Source organism: Bos taurus, chromosome 10, assembly GCF_002263795.3.
Source record: "Bos taurus isolate L1 Dominette 01449 registration number 42190680 breed Hereford chromosome 10, ARS-UCD2.0, whole genome shotgun sequence".
NCBI classification, from domain to species: domain Eukaryota; kingdom Metazoa; phylum Chordata; class Mammalia; order Artiodactyla; family Bovidae; genus Bos; species Bos taurus.
Window position 1 is genome coordinate 37,068,442 of NC_037337.1, and position 19,591 is coordinate 37,088,032.

The 19,591-nt window shown below is 37.7% G+C and overlaps 1 protein-coding gene across 26 annotated transcripts in view; it reads left to right on the plus strand.

Moving 5' to 3' along the window:
* Nucleotides 1–19,591, plus strand: part of MGA (MAX dimerization protein MGA) — a 148,831-nt gene that overhangs the window by 49,075 nt on the left and 80,165 nt on the right. For 22 of the 26 annotated variants that reach the window (XM_024997621.2, XM_024997622.2, XM_024997618.2 and 19 more), the window contains exon 2: nucleotides 7,377–8,507. The exons of 2 other annotated variants lie outside the window; for them this stretch is intronic. In XM_024997621.2, the coding sequence (XP_024853389.1) occupies nucleotides 7,444–8,507 (1,064 nt within the window). In that variant the 5' untranslated portion in view covers nucleotides 7,377–7,443. Of the gene's footprint in view, nucleotides 1–7,376; nucleotides 8,508–19,591 lie in introns of those variants that run through there. 2 more of the 26 variants (NM_001191402.1, XM_059890464.1) reach the window with 2 other exon arrangements.

Consider the following 19,591-nt stretch of genomic DNA (forward strand, 5'->3'; position numbering starts at 1 on the left):
TTTGTCGGTCTCCCCTTCCCCAGAAGTGCTTTCCTTGAGGCATTTTTTCACGTGGTTCTTGGCTAGCTAGCCTCTGTAGTTGAAAAGCGGTGATGTGGGCCCTGGTAGTCGACGGCGACTGCGGTTCTCTGAGACTGGCAGGAGGCCTCTTCGCGCTAGTCCTTCTTGATGCCAGAGAGCTATGTTTCCAGCTGTTGTGTGAGTTGAGTGGGTTGGATGCACCTTCCAGAAAACACATGTTTAGGATTTGAGAAAACTTAGTGCACTGGGTACCTTGACATACTTAATCCAAGGCAAGGTGGCTATTTGATTGCTGTCCATTTCTGCCATAAAAATTAGTTCTTTAAATTCTACTTAGGCAAGTATTAGGGACTTGCCAGCTTGCTAACCCTGAGTTGTGGTAAAGGGATCATTCCTAGGAATAGAAAATACTTATGAAGCCTGTATTAACGAATGGTAATTGGTGAAAGAAAGGGGTGGGGATGGGCTACTATCTTAGGTAAATGCAACTTCTTGCCTTAAAACCTAAAAGCATTTCAGATGTATTTTGAAATTTACCTTTCAAATTTAGGGTTGTAGTCATGATAAAATGCCCAGGGTATAGTTTCTGGTCCAAAGTAAGTGCTTACTATAGATAGTGAGTACCATGGCAACCCACTCCAGTGTTCTTACCTGGAAAATAAGGACAGAGGATCCTGGCGGGCTACAGTTCATAGGGTCGCAGAGTCAGGCACGACGGAAGCGACTTAGCACGCACGCACATCATTTATTTAATTATGAAAGTTAACCTAATGACGATTAAGAACGGATAGTTGGCGATTGTCTTTGCATCCCTTGCTGTCTTGTTTTCTGATTACTTTTGTATGTAAATTGTGCTTTTTAAAATCTTTTTCAAATTTCTGGGCCCATTGTATATTGATGAATACTGAAATTCAAGTGAATCTATTCTCTTACAAATTTGAGCTTCAGAAATGTAATTTAACCGCACTCTTGTAGTGAATAATTACGTTAAGGAACAAACTAACATCTCCATGCCTGCTCCTGCTGCTGCTGCTGCTGCTGCTGCTGCTAAGACTCGTCAGTCGTGTCCGACTCTGTGCGACCCCACAGACGGCAGCCCACCAGGCTCCCCCGTCCCTGGGATTCTCCAGGCAAGAACAATGGAGTGGGTTGCCATTTCCTTCTCCAGTACATGAAAGTGAAAAGGGAAAGTGAAGTCGCTCAGTCGTGTCCGACTCTTCGCTACCCCATGGACTGTAGCCCACCAGGCTCCTCCGTCCATGGGATTTTCCAGGCAAGAGTACTGGAGTGGGGTGCCATTGCCTTCTCCGATCTCCATGCCTACCTTACAGTAATGCATTTACTGTATGAAAAGTTATGGTTATTTTTAGCAACTTTGAAAATACTCGGTTTAGGTTGAGTATCATCTGAATGTTTTGTAATGTTTTGTGTTTTTAAAGTAATAGTATTGGTTTGGAATTTTGGTGTACTTTGTTGCCGGGGTTGATTGGGGGTGGGGTGGGGGGAGGGGGAGACTGATACTAGTATCTGAATTAGGTAACTAGCTAGTAAACTAACTAATGTATTTTGTAAGTTGTATGAAGATCATGGCTTTAGTAGTTACTAAACATTTCCCAAAGAGGTCATTGGTGAAAAGATACTCAGAATAGGTACTCTGGAATTGTAACAGTTTTCTTATGGAACTTGACACATTACTGGAAAACATTCTCTGTGAAATCGCATTTGTGTGTTGATGTGAGTGCCTGCACCTTCTGATGTTGACAGTTTCAGAATGTTACTTAGAATATTTCCCAGCCACAACTGAATTTATCTCTGTAGGTCATTATTATAGTAATTCTATGTGGGTAACTGCTTGATCTTGAAAAGCTGAACTGAGATTTTTTTGAATGCTGAGTTATACCTGTATACCCAAAACTGTGGTCTTCCTTAATGCTTTCAGAGAATTTTTAGAATCTTTCTGGAAGGAGATTTATGGCTTCATGAGTAGCCTAAGTAATTTGATTTTTGCAATTGGTTAAAGTTATCTTAGACTTTAGAGTGGTATTTGTGTGTCTGACACAGCTGAATTTGCTGAATTGACTATCCTTTCTGTAGAAAATCCAATATTGTATTCCAAAAGCATAGGCATATTCCTTATAATGAAGTGAAATCCATGTTAAGAATTGTTGTGGAATAAAATTTTATTTGTCTGTAAACCTTTAGCAATGTATGGCTTAAGATAGATACTATTTTGTTTGTAAATTATGTTTTTGGTTTTACACATTTTGATCAATTTATGGAATAAACTTGACAGGAAGATTAAAAAAAAGACTATACAAATCAAAAGTCTGAAAGTTCAAACTTTTTTTGGACTTAATACACACATATTTACATTTATTAGATACTTGTGTACAGAGTGGAAATGAAGCAGTCTGACTCTTCTGAACTTAAATTTTGTGTTTAAATGAAAGGAAAATTTTGAAATGTGTATATATAATGTAAGTTTAAAATTTATTATAGTACAGTCTTTAAACTGGATTCCCATCAGTAGAATATTTGATATTTCATAGATTAATTTTTAAAAGATAATGATTTTTAAAGCATTGGTTAAAACTTCCTTGCCCACTTTTACCTGTAAAAATGATCTGAAAAATCAAGATTTTATTATTATAGAAGACAGTGTTTAAGAAATTCTTAACTCTTTAATGTCTTCGTAGGTTTGGGATAGCTAAACAATTTTTTCAAGTAGTTCTTTGCTGCCTGTCTTAAACGCATTTCATAAGTGTGTTTTTGCATAATTGCTTACAAAAATACTTGATTTGTAACAAAATTGAGCTTTATGGACTAAGTACAAGATTAAGAGTTTATGTTATTTGATTTATATACAGTTTTATGTTTTTAGCTTTGTTTTATTTAACTAGAGGATAATTGCCTTACAATGTTGTGTTGATTTCTGTCATATAATAACCTGAATCAGCCATAGATGTATATATATCTTCTCCCTCTTGAGCATCTCCCCCGAATCTCAGTCCTGTAGGTTGATGCAGAACTTTGGGCTGGTTTCCCTGTGTTTTATAGCAGCTTCCCCTTAGCTATGTTATTTCACACATGGTAGTGTATATATGTCAGTGGTTCGCTCTCACCTCTTGCCCCCATCCCAGCATAAGTCCATTCTCCATATCTGCGTCTCTATTCATATTCCTGTCCTGCAAATAGGTTCATCAGTGCCATTTTCTAGATTCTGTATATATGCATTAAAATATGATATTTTCTCCTTCTGACTTACTTTACTCTGTTTGACAGGCTCTAGGTTCATCCCCCTGATTTTGTTACTTTTTATGGCTGAGTAATATTCCATTGAATGTATATGTACCACAACTTCTTTATCTGTTTGACAGACTCTAGGTTCATCTGCATTAGTTCAAATGACCTTGATTCCTTTTTATGTCTGAGTAATATTCCACTGTATGTATGCATCACAACTTCTTTATCTGTTTTTCTGTTGATGGACATCTAGGTTGCTTCCATGTCTTCTCTGTTGTAAATAGTGCTGCAGTGAACATTGGGGTACATGTGTCTTTTTGAATTACAGTTTTCTAAGGGTATATGCCCCCTAGTGGGATTGCTAGGTCATAATGGTTGGATAGCAGGGAGATCAAACCAGTCAATCTTAAGGGAAATCAACCCTGAATACTCATTGGAAGGACTGATACTGAAACTGAATATCTAGTATTTTGGTCACCTGATGCGAACAGCCGATTCACTGGAAAAGGCCCTGATGCTGAGAGAGATTGAGGGCAGAAGATGGCGTTAGAGGATGAGGTGACTGGATGGCATCACTGATGGAATGGACATGAACTTGGGCAAACTTCTGGAGATGTTAAGGGACAGAGAAGCCTTGAGTGCTGCAGTCCATGGGGTTGCAACGAATCAGATATGACTAGCTGACTGAACAACAACAATGGTAGTTTTATTCCTGGTTTTTTAAGGAATCTCCATACTGTTCTCCATAGTGGCTGTATCAGTTTACATTCCCACCGACAGTGCAAGAGGGTTCCCTTTTCTCCACATGCTTTCCAGTATTTATTGTTTGTAGATATTTTGATGATGGCTTTTTTGATCAGTTATACACCATTTTAGAGGTATTGGTTTTTATGAACTTTCTGAACTTTACTATTTTTATAAAAGTCACTGTATATTTGTGACTTATAAGTCTGTTTAAATTTTGTCTTATCAGTCTCTGATAGATGTTACTTAAACTAGTTTTAGGAAATCAATAAACTTAATTGCCTTAAGCCTGAGGAAACTTTTGAAAAGAATCATTCTAAATTTTATCTATCTCTTAAACTCCAAATCAGAGGAGAGAGCTTTTTTTTTTTAACCTTTCCTAGGTATTAGTGCTTTAGTGTTAGAAAGTAGGGTTTCTATTTTCATATCTAGCCATTATCAGAAACAATAACCAACCTTTTTTGAAGTGTTGATCTTTAAAGTATTATCCTGAAGATAATGAATATTTTAAGTTTTGGAGCTTCCCCCCACTTTTCGGGGGGATCAAGTGGCCAGTCCTGAAAGATGTAAAATTCAGATCAGATGATTTTATTATTGCTTGTCAATAGCTCTGACGAAAAGTAAAATTAGACTTTTAATTAAAAAGAGGAATACCAGTAAGTGGCTCAGTTTGATTGGTCAAAAATTACTGATCCAGTTAAACAAGTGTGTGTGTGTGCGCTAAGTTGCTTCAGTTGTGTCTGACTCTTTGTGACCCTATGAACTGTAGCCCACCAGGCTCCTTTGTTGATGGGATTCTCCAACAGGTAAGAACACTGGAGTGAGTTGCCATGCCCTTCTCTAGGGGATCTTCCCAGCCCAGGGATTGAACCTGTGTCTCTTATGTCTCCTACATTGGTAGGTGGATTCCCTAGTGCCACCTGGGAAGCCTAGTGATGTAATATTTTTCTTTTTTGTATAAAAGCTAACTGAAGGTGATAGCTTTATATTTTGGAGAATATTTAGGTAATTTATTTTAGCACATCACTTCAGTTGAATGTAACAACCTGAGATTTCTTTATAATGGCTTATGGAGATATAATTCACATAAAATTCATGATTTAAAACATTTATATATTTATTTGACTGTACCAGGTCTTAGTTGCAGCATGCGGGGTCTTCAGTTGCTGGCATGTAGGCTCTTGATTGCAGCATGTGGGCTCTTGATTGTAGCATGTGGGCTCTTGATTGTAGCATGTGGGCTGTAGTTCCCTGACCAGGGATTGAGCCCAGGCCCTCTGCATTGGAAATGTGGTGTCTTAACCACTGGACCAGCAAGGAGTCCCAAAATTCAGCATTTTAAAGGATACATTAACTGGTTTTTAGTTCTGAACATTTCCGTCAGTCTTACAGAAGACCCCAAGCTTTTAACAATTGTCCTCATTAATCCTCTCCCTTTTCACTGTCAGCCACTGATCTACTTTATAGATTTGCCTATTCTGGACATTTCTTATAAATGGAGTCATACAGTATATGTGTTTTTTTGTGTGTGTAACTTTTATGAATTAACTAATTTAGGCTTTTTTTTTTTTTTTTAAATTTTTGGGTGGGGGGATAGGTTGTATGGTCACAAGGTAAAAAATTTGGAAAGTGTCCGAGTATTTTTCCAGCCACCCTGTTTTGCCTTGATAAAGCCAATACTACCAGTTCCTCTTCTGTCTTTGCAGGTAGTCTGTGTCAGGAAAATACATACATATTCTTTTCTTTCTTTGGCTTTTTCTTTGTTTAAACTTATAGAAGTATATAGCATAATCTATAATTCTTTTGAACTTTATGCTTTGTATATCTTTTAGATAATATTAATGAGTCTATAAGATTTATAATTCTCTTTTGTAGCTGCAGAATATTCCACTCTTTCATAGTACCACCATTTATTACAGGTGTGTATGTGTGTGTTTGCACATATGTATGTAAGATAAAGTCCTAGAAGAACCATTGTTTCCTGGAATGTGTGCGTTTCTACTTTTGATACTTTCATACTACCCTCTGAGATTCTGTCATCTTACACTCTTAAGTGGCTAATTAGATGAGAATGCTGGTTGACATACACCTTTTCCAGCACCTTTGACAGACTTTGATTTTTGCCAAAAATTCTGCTAGGGTAAAAAGCAGTATCTTAGGGTGACTTTAATTCCTTCTGTTCTGTGACTGTGTACATTTTCTTAACTATTTGCAGTTCCTATCCTTTGTCCGTTTTTCTATTAGATTTTTTGTTTTTCCAATTTGTATAAAATTCCTTTTTATATTAGGGAAATGAGATCTTTATGATATGTTTCAGGTACTGTTTTCCAGTTAGTCATTTTTTTAATCTTACATGGATAGTTTTTGTCATATTAAAAACAAATTTATATGATTTTGAATTTATCAAAAATTTTATTTTATTAACTTCTAGGTTTTGTGTACTACTTATTATCAAAAAGCTTTTTTTCAAGATTTCTTTAAGAATTAAAAAAAATTACACTGAGTTGGGAATAGGGGGTGGGATTTAAGTGTTCGGTTTATTGGAATTTTTTTCAGTGTAAGGTCTGAGTTGTGGAGCCAACTATTTCTTTTTCCAGTAAGTTCTGGTGTTTTGTCATGTTTTCTTTAAATGTATGTACTAACAGGGCTTCCTTGATGGCTCAGTTCATAAAGAAACCACCTGCAGTGCAGGAGACCCAGGTTCCATCCCTAGGTTGGGAAGATCCCCTAGAGAAGGGAATGGCAACCCATTCCAGTATTCTTGCCTAGAGAATCCCATGGACAGAGGTGCCTGGTGGGCCACAGTCCAAGGGGTCCCAAAGAGGTGGACACAACTGAGTAACTAACACTTTCACTTTCATGTACTAATTAAGTTAAATAGCATTTTACTTGTGTATGAACTCATGCCAGTACTCTAATAAAAGAGGTGATTCTCTATACAGTGATAACATGGAAATTTGTTAATTTTTACTCAGGAGAATGTACTTGTAACAGAATCCTCTCAAATTAATTCATAAATTATTGGAATTCTTTTGGAATGTGGATAACTTTACAATTTAATCTTCTTTTAAGTCTATACTTTTATATTTTCATATAATTTTTCTAAAATGAATACTTTTTTAATGTGAGATGGTTGCATGTATAGTGAATTATTGAAGGATTGGGGTATGAGTAACTTAATTAGATTAAAATGAACTTTAAAAAGGTAGTCAAATATTCCAGAATGAATATCCTTACAGTGATTGAGAGAAAAGTAGAAGCAAAATCTTAGAAGAATTTAGGAATGTATTTTGGGATAACAATCATTCTTACATTTTTGTTAATAAAATAAATGTTCACTTGATTAAAGTGTTGTTTTGTTTTTTTAGGCTGGGAAGGCCATTGTGATTATGTGGTAACTACAATTATCTTACTACTGATTTTCCCACTGGAATCATGGAGGAGAAACAACAGATTATATTGGCTAATCAAGATGGTGGGACAGTGCCAGGAGCAGCACCTACTTTCTTTGTCATCCTGAAACAGCCAGGAAATGGCAAAACTGATCAAGGAATTTTGGTTACTAATCGGGATGCCTGTGCTTTGGCTAGCAGTGTGTCATCACCAGGAAAATCTAAAGGAAAGATTTGCCTTCCAGCTGATTGTACTGTAGGAGGAATCACTGTCACCTTGGATAACAATAATATGTGGAACGAATTCTATCATCGAAGCACAGAGATGATTCTGACGAAGCAGGGGAGACGCATGTTTCCTTACTGTCGTTATTGGATAACAGGTTTAGATTCAAATATGAAATATATCCTTGTCATGGATATATCTCCTGTGGATAATCACCGTTATAAATGGAACGGTCGCTGGTGGGAGCCCAGTGGGAAGGCTGAGCCCCATGTTTTGGGGAGGGTTTTTATTCATCCAGAATCTCCTTCCACGGGTCATTATTGGATGCATCAACCAGTGTCTTTCTACAAACTCAAACTTACAAACAATACACTGGACCAAGAAGGGCATATTATCTTGCACTCTATGCATCGCTACTTGCCACGGCTTCACTTGGTGCCTGCAGAAAAGGCTACTGAAGTGATACAATTAAATGGCCCTGGTGTCCACACTTTTACCTTCCCACAGACTGAATTCTTTGCAGTAACAGCTTATCAAAACATTCAGATTACCCAGTTGAAAATAGATTACAATCCATTTGCTAAAGGCTTCCGGGATGATGGGCTGAATAGTAAGCCCCAGAGAGATGGAAAGCAAAAGAACAGCTCTGACCAAGAAGGGAACAGTGTTCCCAGTTCTCCTGGTCAACGGGTCCGTCTTACAGAAGGTGAGGGGTCAGAGGTGCAGCTAACAGATTTGGATCCTTTATCAAGGGGTCAGGAAACTTCAGGCAAGGGTTTGGAGAAGCCTTCCCTTAATATAAAGCGAGATTTTCTTGGTTTCATGGATATTGATTCAGCCCTTGGTGAAGTCCCTCAGTTGAAGCAAGAGGTTTCTGAAAGGTAGGTAACAATTTTCTGTTCTTAGAGATAAAAGGAGGATTTGAATTTAAAATATTGGTTATGTGGACTCCTGACTTTAGGTATTAATAATGCAAGCCACTATAAAATACCCCACATTTGTGAAATAATAGTTGCTTTTCTGTTCTGCAAAATGATAGTTCATTTTTCTGTAATGAATATCAGTTGGGTTCACAATCTAGAATTGTAGGCAAATTAGATGACTTATCCCAGTGGGAACCTTAGATTTTTAGATTTAGACTTTTGTTAATCATGCATGTTTGTCTATTCCTTGTTAATATATAGACAGCTTTTAAAAAGTATTAAAATATAGTTCATATATAGTATATATAGACCGCTCTTGATTAATTGGAGAAGGGAAAAGAATGACCCCCAAATCATAATTGAAATAAGACTTATCCAATGAGGCTCAGAAGAAATTGAAAGTAAACTAATTTATGTCTAGTACGTAAGAATTTCCTGGGACTTACCTGGTGGTTCAGTGGCTAAGACTCCATGCTTCCAGTGCAGAAGGTCCATGTTCAATCCCTTGTCAGGGAACTGGATCCCACATGCTGCAACTAAGGGCCCTGCATGCTGCATCTAAGACCCAGCGCAGCTAAATAAATACGAATTTTTTGTCCTGTGGACATCCTGATCCATAAATTTCCTGACTAAAAACAAGCTGAAGGTTATTACATGTTAAAATAACATGATACACTGTTGCACTTTTAAAATTTGAACTTGTGTTATTTATTTTTATTGAAGGCTTTATTTTTTTAAGAGCAATTTTAGGTTTGCAGCAAAATCGAGATCAAAGTTAGATATTTCCCATTACAGCTTCTGTCCCCACACATACATAGCCATTCCCATTATCAACATCCACCACCAGAATGGTGCATTTGTTTATAATTGATGAACCTATATTGGTGCGTCATAATCACTCAAAGTCCATAGATTGCATTAAGGTTCACTCTTGGTGGGTTTGGACAAATAATGTAAAGACATGTATCCACCATAATAGTATCATACAGAGTATTTTCATTGCCTTAAAAATCCTCCATGTTATACCTGTTAATCTCCTGTTCCCCTCGCCTCTGGCAACCTCTGATCTTTTTGTTGTCTCATAGCTTTGTCTTGTCCAGAATGTCCTATGTCTGGAATCATACAATGATGTAGCCATTTCAACTTGGCTTCTTTCACTTAGTAATACGTATATAAAGTTTCTTCATGTCTATTCATGACTTGATAGCACATTTTTTTTGTTTGGTCGTATCAGTTCATTTATTCAGTCATCTCTTGAAGGACATCTTAGTTGCATTTCAGTTTTGGCAGTTACGAATAAAGCTGCCATGAACATCTGTGTCCAAGTCTAATGTCCATTTGGATAGATACCAAGGAGCATGGTTCCAAGACTGGATGGTAACAGCATGTTTGTTTATTTATTTGTTTGTTTTTTTATTTATTTGGCTGCCCCAGGTCTTAGTTATGGCACACGGGATCTTCCATCTTCATTGTGGCATGCTTGATCTTTAGTTGTGGTATGTGAACTCTTCAGTTACAGTATGTGGGATCTGGTTCCCTGACCAGGGATCGAACCTGATCCCCCTGTGTTGGAAACGTGGAGTCTTAGCCACTGGACCACCAGGGAAGTCCTGGTGACAGTGTATTTAGGTTTATGAGAAATTGCCAAACTCTTCTGTGAATGAGAGTTCTTGCTGCTCTACATCCTTGTCAGCATTGTCAGTTTTCTGGATTTTGGCCTTTCTAATAGGTGTGTAGTAATATCTTGTTTAAATTTGCCTTTCCCTGATGACATGATGTGGTGCATCTTTTCATATGCTTATTTGCCATCTGTGTATCTTCTTTGTTATCTGTTAAGGTCTTTGGCTTATTTTCTAATCAGATTGTTTTACTCTTGTCTTCAGACTTCTTTGTATATTTTGGATAACATGCTTTTGCAAATATTTTTTCCCAGTTTGTGGTCTGTCTGCTCATTCTCTTGATGTTGTCTTTCACAAAGCAGAAGTTTATTATCTTAATGAAGTTCAGCCTATCAGTGATTTCTTTCATGGATCATGCCTTTGATTTTGTATCTTAAGAAGTCATTGCCATATTGAAGGTCATGTAGGTTTTCTCTTAGGTTATCTTTTAGGATTCTTAAAATTTTGTGTTTTACATTTTGGTTTATGATCCATTTCAAATTAATTTATGTGAAAGTTGGAAGGTCTGTGTCTAGTCATTTATTTTTGCATGTGGATGTCCTGCTATTTCAGCAGTGAGAAGACTCTCTGCTCTGATACTGTCCTTGCTTCTTTGTCAAAGATCAGTTGGCTCTATTTGAGTCTATTTGTGGGCTCTCTAGTCTGTTCCCTTGACCTATTAGTCTCTTCTTGTAACAGTACTACACCGTTTTGATTACTGTAGCTTTTTAAGAAAGTCTTGAACTTGGGCAGTGTCAGCTCTCCAACTTTGTTCATTTTCAATACATGTTGGCTATTCTGGGTCTTTTTCGTCTCTATATAGTCTTGAGAATCAGTTCAACCATATTCACAAAATAACTTGCAGGGATTTTGATTATGCTTGCATTGAATCTATAGATCGAGTTGGGAAGAACTGACATCTTAACTGTATTGAGTCTTCCTGTTCATGAACATTGACTACCTCTCCATTTATTTAGTTCTTTAATTTTTTTCATCAGCGTGTTTTCATTTTCCCCATATAGATCTTGTATATATTAGATTTATAACTAAGTATTCACTTTTGGGGAGTGATAATGTAAATGGTATTGTGTTTTCCACTTGTTCTTTGTTGATACATAGGAAAACTATTGAATTTTGTACTTTACCCTCATAATCTGCAGCTTGTTTATTAGTTCCAGAAGTTTTTTGGGGATTCTTTGACATTTTCTACCTAGATGATCATGTCATTTGTGAACAAAGATAGTTTTATTTCTTTCTCTCAAATCTGTATTATTTTTATTTCCTTTTATTGCATTCACTAGGACTTCCAGTAAGATGCCGAGAAGGATTGATGAGAGCAGACATCTTTTCCTTCTTTCTTATCTTAGTGGGAAAGTTTCTAATTTGAGTTGAGAAAGTTCCCTTTTATTTGCTAGTTCACTGAGAGTTTTTATCATGAATGGGTGGTGGTGTTCAGTCACTAAGTCATGTCCAACCCTTTTCAACTCCATGAACTGCAGCACGCCAGGCTTCCCTGTGCTTCACTATTTGCTGGAGTTTGCTCAGATTCATGTACATTGAGTTGGTGCTGTTATCTAACCATCTCATCCTCTGCTGCCCCCTTCTTTTGCCCAGCATCAGTGGCTTTTCCATCTTCAGCTCTTCACATCAGGTGGCCAAAGTTTTGAAGCTTCATCATCAGTCCTTTCAATGAATATTCAGGGTTGATTTCCTTTAGGATTGACTGGTTTGATCTTGATGTCCAAGGGACTCTGAAGAGTCTTCTCCAGCACCAAAAATAGAAATCATCAATTCTTTGGCACTCAGCCTCCTTTATGGTCCAACTCTCACATCTGTACATGACTACTGGAAAAACTAAAACTTTGATGTTACGGACCTTTGTTGGCAAAGTGATGTCTCTGCTTTTTAGTATGCTGTCTAGGTTTGTCACAGCTTTTCTTCCAACGAGCAAGTTTAATTTCATAGCTGCAGTCACTGTCCACAGTGATTTTGGAGCCCAAGAAAATCTGTCACTGTTTCCACTTTTCCCCATCTATTTACCACAAAGTGATGGGACCGGATGCCATGATCTTAGTTTTTTGAATATTGAGTTTTAAGCCAGCTTTTCACTCTCCTCTTTCACCCTCAGCAAGAGGCTCTTTAGTTCCTCTGATTTCTGCCATTAGAATGGTATCATCTTCTTAACTGAGGTTATTGATATTTCTCCTGGCAGTCTTGATGCCAGTTTGTGATTCATCCAGCCTAGCATTTCACTTGATGTACTGTGCATAAAAATTAAATAAGCAGGGTGATAGTATACAGCCTCGACGTGCTCCTTTCCCAATTTTGAACCAGTCCATTGTATCATGTCTGATTCTAATTGTTTCTTGACCTGCTTACAGGTTTCTCAGGAGGCAGGTAAGGTGGTCTGGTATTCTCATTTCTTTAATTTTCCACAGTTTGTTGTGATCCACACAGTCAAAGGCTTTATTGTAGTCAGTGAAGCAGAAGTACATGTTTTTCCAGAATTCTTTTGATTTTTCTAAGATCTAAAGGATGCTGGCAATTTGATGTCTAGTTCCTCTGCCTTTTCTAAATCTAGCTTCCATCTGGAAGCTTTTGGTTTACGTACTTTTGAAGCCTAGCTTGGAAGGATTTTGAGCATTACCTTGCTACATGCGGTCCTTCCTTGTGGCTCAGATGGTAAAGAATCTGCCTGTAGTGCAGAAGACCTGGGTTCAATCCCTGGGTCGGGAAGATCCCCTGGAGAGGGGAATGGCTACCCACTCCAGTGTTCTTGCCTGGAGAATTCCATGGACAGAGGAGCCTGGTGGGCTATATAGTCCTTGGGGTCTCAAAGAGTCAGATTAACACTTTTCATACTTTTTGCTAGTATGTGAAATGAGCACAGTTGTATGATAGTTTGAACATTCTTTGGCATTGCCTTTCTTTGGGATTGGAATGAAAACTGACCTTTTCCAGTCCAGTAGCCACTGCTGAATTTTCCAAATTTGCTGACCTATTAAGAGCAGCACTTGGACAGCATCATCTTGTAGGAATTTAAATAACTCAGCTGGAATTCCATTACCTCCACTAGATTTGTTCCTAGTAATACTTCCTAAAGCCCACTTGACTTTACACTCTAGGATGTCTGGCTCTCGGTGCGTGACCACACCATTGTGGTTATCTAGGTCATTAAGACCTTTTTTGTATAGTTCTTATGTATATTCTTGTCACCTCTTCTTAACTTCTGTTAGATCCTTGCCATTTCTTGCCCATTTCTGGTTTTGATCTTTAGACAAAACCAGAATGATCAAAGATATTTCTGGTTTTGTCTCTTTTTGCTTCTTTATTAGGATTTTCATTTCTCTGCTTACATTGCACATCTGTTCTTAGCACAGCCTGCCAGGCTCCTCTGTCCATGGAATTCTCCAGGCAAGAATACTGGAGTGAGTTTCCATTTCCTCCTCCAGGAGATCTTCCCAATCCAGGGGTTGAACCTGAGTCACCTGTACTGCAGGCAGATTCTTTACCACTGAGCCAACGAAGCCCACATGTGGTCTACTTTATTTATTAGAATTCTTAGCATGTTAATCATAATTTTAAATTCCCGATCAGTTAATTTCAACATTCCAGTTTGATAATTTTGATGGTTGCTCTGTCTTCAAGTTGGGGTTTTTTTTTTGCCTTTTAGTATGTGTTGTAATTTTTTATGGCTAGTTAGACAGGATGTGTTAGGTAAAAGGAAGTGTTTTATATAATAAGCTTTTAATAATGTTGTGTTAAGGCATGGATGTGAGGGAAAGGGAAGTGTTCTAGTTCTGTGATTAGTTCTCAGTTTTTAAATGAGTCTGTGCCTCTGGACTGTGAACTTCACAGGCGCTCCTCATATCCCTTCTTGCCCCCTTAAGTTGGACAGGATTGGCTCTGGTAGGCTGGAGTTGGGTAATTTCCCTTTCCCTAGGTCAGTTAGGTTCTGATAAAACCCCACGAAGTTAGACTCTGGTTAACTCATTTCTCTCTAGAGATTAGGCTTTGTTGTTAAAAGTAACAGAGACCACCCCTCCGAGCCACCTGCACTCCAGGATTTTTCTCATGAGTTGAAATTTACTGTGAGATCTGGTCTAGCTCCTAGAGGAAAACTTACAGAAATGTGGGAGCCCCCCTATAACTGGGCATCCCTGGAGTTTTAAACTCAGGCTGTCTAACACTGAGCGTCCAGCAATTTGTCAGTTACAGTTCAGGTTTTTCTACCCTGGCACTGATTCCCAAGGTGGAGTCTGTTGTCAGTTACTGCTCCATTAAACCACGATCCCCTGTATTTACCTGTCTGTTTCAGCAGTTTGTACTGTCTCTTATGGATTCAAAATAATTATTGATTTTTCAGTCTATTTAACTCTTTCTTTGTTAGGACCTAGTGGCTGTTTCTAATCTCCTTACATTTGCTACTGAAAATTTGCCTTATTTCAATGTTAAAATCCAAGTTTGGCAGAAGTACATCCCAGCCCAATACTTCTACTTTATTTTTCTCAATTCATATTCCACTAATAGCTACTATGGAATCCCCACATTCATGAGCTCCCCTTGACTTGTTTATGGGCAAGTTAGTTCTTTGCTATTTTCTAAGGGTTATTAGCAGGTGGAGTGGATGTTACTCAGGCAGCATACAGGTTTTTCTTTCTTCCTATCGAGAGAAAGTGTTTTTCAGTTTATACTTTTTACTGTGGTGTGTGTATCTATATATATTGCAGTTGCAACTAGTGGATGCCATCTATAATATTTGATTCTCCAGTCTCTGTCTAATCATCTTGATTACCCAATATAAGTTTTAAACATTTCAACACCAATATTTAAAAAAATTTATTTTATTGAAGTACAGTTGGCTTACAGTGTCTTACTAATTTCTGCTGTACAGCAAAGCAGTTCAGTTACAAATATATTCTTTTTCATCGTGTTTTATCACAGGACATTAATACAGTGCTTTATAGCGGTACTGTGAGGTTTATCCATGCTGTATATAATAGTTTGCTTCTGCTAATCTCAAACTGCCAGTCCATCCCTCCAGTATCCCACTGTCCCCTTGGCAACCACAGTCTGTTTTATATGTCTGTGAGTCTGTTTCTGTTTTGTGAATAAGCTGATTTGTGTCATATTTTAGATTCCTTATGTGAACATGAAAGTGAAAGTCACTTAGTCGTGTCCGACTCTTTGCAACCCCATGCACTGCATAGTCCGTGGAATTCTCCAGGCCAGAATACTGGAGTGGGTAGCCTTTCCCTTCTCCAGGGTATCTTCCCAACCCGGGGATCGAACCCAGGTCTCCTGTGTTGCAGGTGGATTCTTTACCAGCTGAGCCACCAGGGAAGCCCAATCATATTTTAGATTCCTTAATGTAAGTGATATCTTATGGTATTTGTCTTTCTCTTTCTGACTTCACTTAGTGTGGTAATCTTTAGGTCCATTCATGTTGTGGTAGATGGCATTATTGTTCTTTTTTTTAATGGCTGAGTAGTATTCCATTTATATATGTACCACATTTTCTTTATCCATTCTTCTGTCATTCAGATGTTTAGATTGTTTCCATATCTTGGCTATTATGAATAGTGCTACTATGATGATCTTAGGGTGCATGTATCTTTCTGGATTATAGTTCTGTATAGATATATACTCAGGAGTGGGATTGCTGGATCTTGTGGAAACTCTATTTTTAGCTTTTTTGAGGAACCTCCATGTTGTTTTTCATGGTGGCTGCACTAATTTACATTCCCACCAATAGCATGGGAGGGTTCTCTTTTCTCCCACATTGTTTCCAGCGTTTGTTGTTTGTAGACCTTTTATTGATGGCTGTTCTGACCAGTGTAAGGTGGTATCTCACTGTGGTTTTGATTTGCATTTCTCTAATAATTAGTGATGCTGAGTATCTTTTCATGTCCCTCTTGGCCATCTGTATGTTGTCTTTGGAGAAATGTCTGTTTAGATCTACTGCCTGTCTTTTGATTGGGTTGCTTGTTTTTGTTACTGAGTTGTATGAGCTGTTTGTATGTTTTGGAAATTAAGCCCTTTTTGGTCACATCATTTGCAAATATTTTCTGTATTTGTCTTTTCATTTTATTTATAGTTTGCTTTGCTGTACAAAAGCTTATAAGTTTGATTAGGTCCCATTTGTTTATTTTTGCTTTTATTTCTATTGCTTTAGACTGACATAATAAAACACTGATAGGATTTATGTCAGAGAATGTAATGCCTATGTTCTCTTCTAGGAGTTTTATGGCAGCACCACTATTTTCACCCTCATAATCCAAAAACAGTTTAATCTATCCTTGAGTGATAGAGAATTTACTTTTAAAATTACTTTGGAGGCCGAGGTGAGAAGGAGTTTGTTAGCTGAAGGAATCGTGTATTTCTTCAGACAGTAGTTTTTGGTGTCACGTGTTGTTCAGTTGCTCTTTTGTGTCCAACTCTTTGCGACCCTATGGACTGCAGCATGCCAGGCTTGCCTGTACTTCGTCTCTTGGAGTTTGCTCAAACTCATGTCCACTGAGTCAGTGATGCCATCTAATCACCTCATCCTCTGTCATCCTGTTTTCCTCTTGCCTTCAACCTTTCCCAGCATTAGGATCTTTTTCCAGTGAGTCAGTTCTTCATATCAGGTGAACAAAATATTGGAGCTTCAGCTTCAGTATCAGTCCTTCCAATGAATATTCAGGATTGATTTCCTTTAGGATTGACTGGTTTGATCTCCTTGCTATTTAAGGGACCCTAAAGAGTCTTCTCCAGCACCACAGTTTGAAGGTATCAGTTCTTTGGTGTTCAGCCTTTTTTATTGTCCAGCTCTCACATCTGTACATGACTACTAGAAAAACCATAGCTTTGACTATGTGGACCTTTGTAGGCAAAGTAGTGTCTCTGCTTTTTAATACACTGTCTAGGTTGGTCATAGCTTTTCTTCCAAGGAGCAAGCGTCTTTTAAGTTCATGGCTGCAGTCACCATCAGCAATGATTTTGGAGCCCAAGAAAATAAATCTGTCAATGTTTCCCTATCTAAATCTTAAGATTCTGATCTTAAGAGTTAAGAAAATGGTTCCGATTTATGAATGCATAAATATCTGTTACTGAAGAGGAAAAAAACCAACTTGATGTGCATGCTCCAAGAAATAGTATTATCGTCTACCTGAAAATGGTTTTTAGCTATATGCAGACTTTGTCTTTAGATGCTTGGTTTGGGAGCTGAGATTATTTTGAGGCAGGGCTTGTGGTGAGAACTCTTAGGATTTACTCTCTCAGTGACTTTAATATATAACATATAGCAGTGTTAATTATATCAATCATGTTGTGCATTATAAACCTAGTACTTATTTTATATCGGAAGTTTATGCCTTTCCACCACCATCATCCAGTTTCCATTCCCCTGCCCCCAGTAACCACAAATCTGATCTCTCTTTCTGAGTGTATATTGAAGTATAATCGACCTACAGTACTGTTCATTCTGGTGTGTAGCATAGGGTGATTTGGTATTTGTGTACATTACAAAGTGATCACCATGATAAATCTGTTATCATTTGTCATAATGTAATTTTACATTTTGTATATATTGCATTAATCGTGTATTAATATATATTACATTATTATTGGCAGTATTTCCTGCACTGTACGTTTTATTCCTGTGATTCATTTACTTTGTGACTAGAAGTTTGTACCTCTTAATTTTCCTCACCTATTTCATTTATTACCTTTACTTCTCCTCTGGTAGCCATCTAGTTCTCTAGATCTATGACTCTTGTTTCCATTTTGTTATTTTTGTTCATTTCTTTTTTTTTAAGATTCTACATGTAAGTGAAATCATAAAATATTTGTCTTTTTATGTCTTGACTTCTTTCACTTAACACAGTATCCTCTACGTCCATCCATGTTGTTGCAAATGGCAAAATTTCATTCTTTTTTTTTTTTTTTTTTGTGGCTAATATTCATCTATCATCTTTTTTATCCATTCACCTATTGATGGACACTTAGATTGTTTCCATATCTTAGTTATTGTGAATAATGCTGCTGTGAACATAGATGTGCATATGTCTTTTTGAATTAGTGTTTTTAGTTTCTTTGAAAAAGTACCCAGAAGTGGAATTGCTTGGCAGTTTCTATGGCAGTTTTATTTTTAATTTCATGAAGAACCTCGATACTGTTTTCCATAGTGGCTGCACCAGCTTACATACCTACCAACAATGCCTGAGGGTTCCTTTTTCTCCACTTTCTCTCCAGCACTGATTATCTGTTGTCTTTTTGATAATACCATTTTGACAGGTGAGGTGATAGCTCATTGTCTCTCTCTCTCTTTAGTCGCTAACTCGTGTCTGACTCTTGCAACCCCATGGACTGTAGCCTGCCAGGCTCCTCTGTCCTTGGGATTCTCCAGGCAAGAATACTGGAGTGGGTTGCCATTGTCTTCTTTTGGGGATCTTCCCAACCTGGGAATTGAACCTGGGTCTCCTAAATTGCAGGCAGATTCTTTACCACCTGAGCTTTGAGGGAAGCTCTTAGCTCGTTGTGGTTTTATTTGTTTATGGTCGCACTGGGTCTTTGTTGCTGTACGTGGGCTTTCTCTAGATGCAGTGAGTGGGGGTTACTTGTTGGTTGTGGTGCACAGGCTTTTCATTGCTATGCCTTCTTGTTGCAGAGCTCGAGCCCTAGGGCCCGTGGGCCTTCAGTAGTTGTCTCACGCAAACTCAGTAGTTGTGGCACATGGGTTTAGCTGTTCAGCAGCATGTGGACTCTTCTGGGAACAGGGATTGAACCTGTGTCCCCTGCATTGGCAAGTAGATTCTTAACCACTGGACCAACAGAGACGTCCTCATTAGGGTTTTGATTTGCATTTCCCTGATGATGAGTGATGTTGAGCATCTTTTCATGTACCTGTTGCCCATTTGTGTGTCTTTCTGGAGAAATGTCTGTTTAGGTTCTCTGTCCATTTCATGATAAGATTGTTTTTTTGGTGTTGAGTTAAATGGATTTGTATATATTTTGTATATTAACACTTTGTTAGATAATTGTTTGCATATATCTTCATTCAGTAAGCAGTCTTTTCTTTTGTTGGTGTTTTCCTTCCTTGTGCACAAGCTTTTTAGTTTGGTTATTCCCATTTGTCTGTTTTTGTTTTCCTTGCCTTAGGAGACATATTCAAAATATTGCTAAGACTGATAAAAGCATTGTTAATACTACTTACATTTTCTTCTAGGAGTTTTATGATGTCAAGTCTTACTTTTAAATCGTCAATCCACTTTGAGTTTATTTTTGTGTATCATGTGAAAAAGTCCAGTTTGATTTTTTTTGCATGTAATTGTCCAGTTTTCCCAACACTATTTATTGAGAAGGCTGTCTTTTTCTCATTGTATATTCTTATCTCCTATGTTG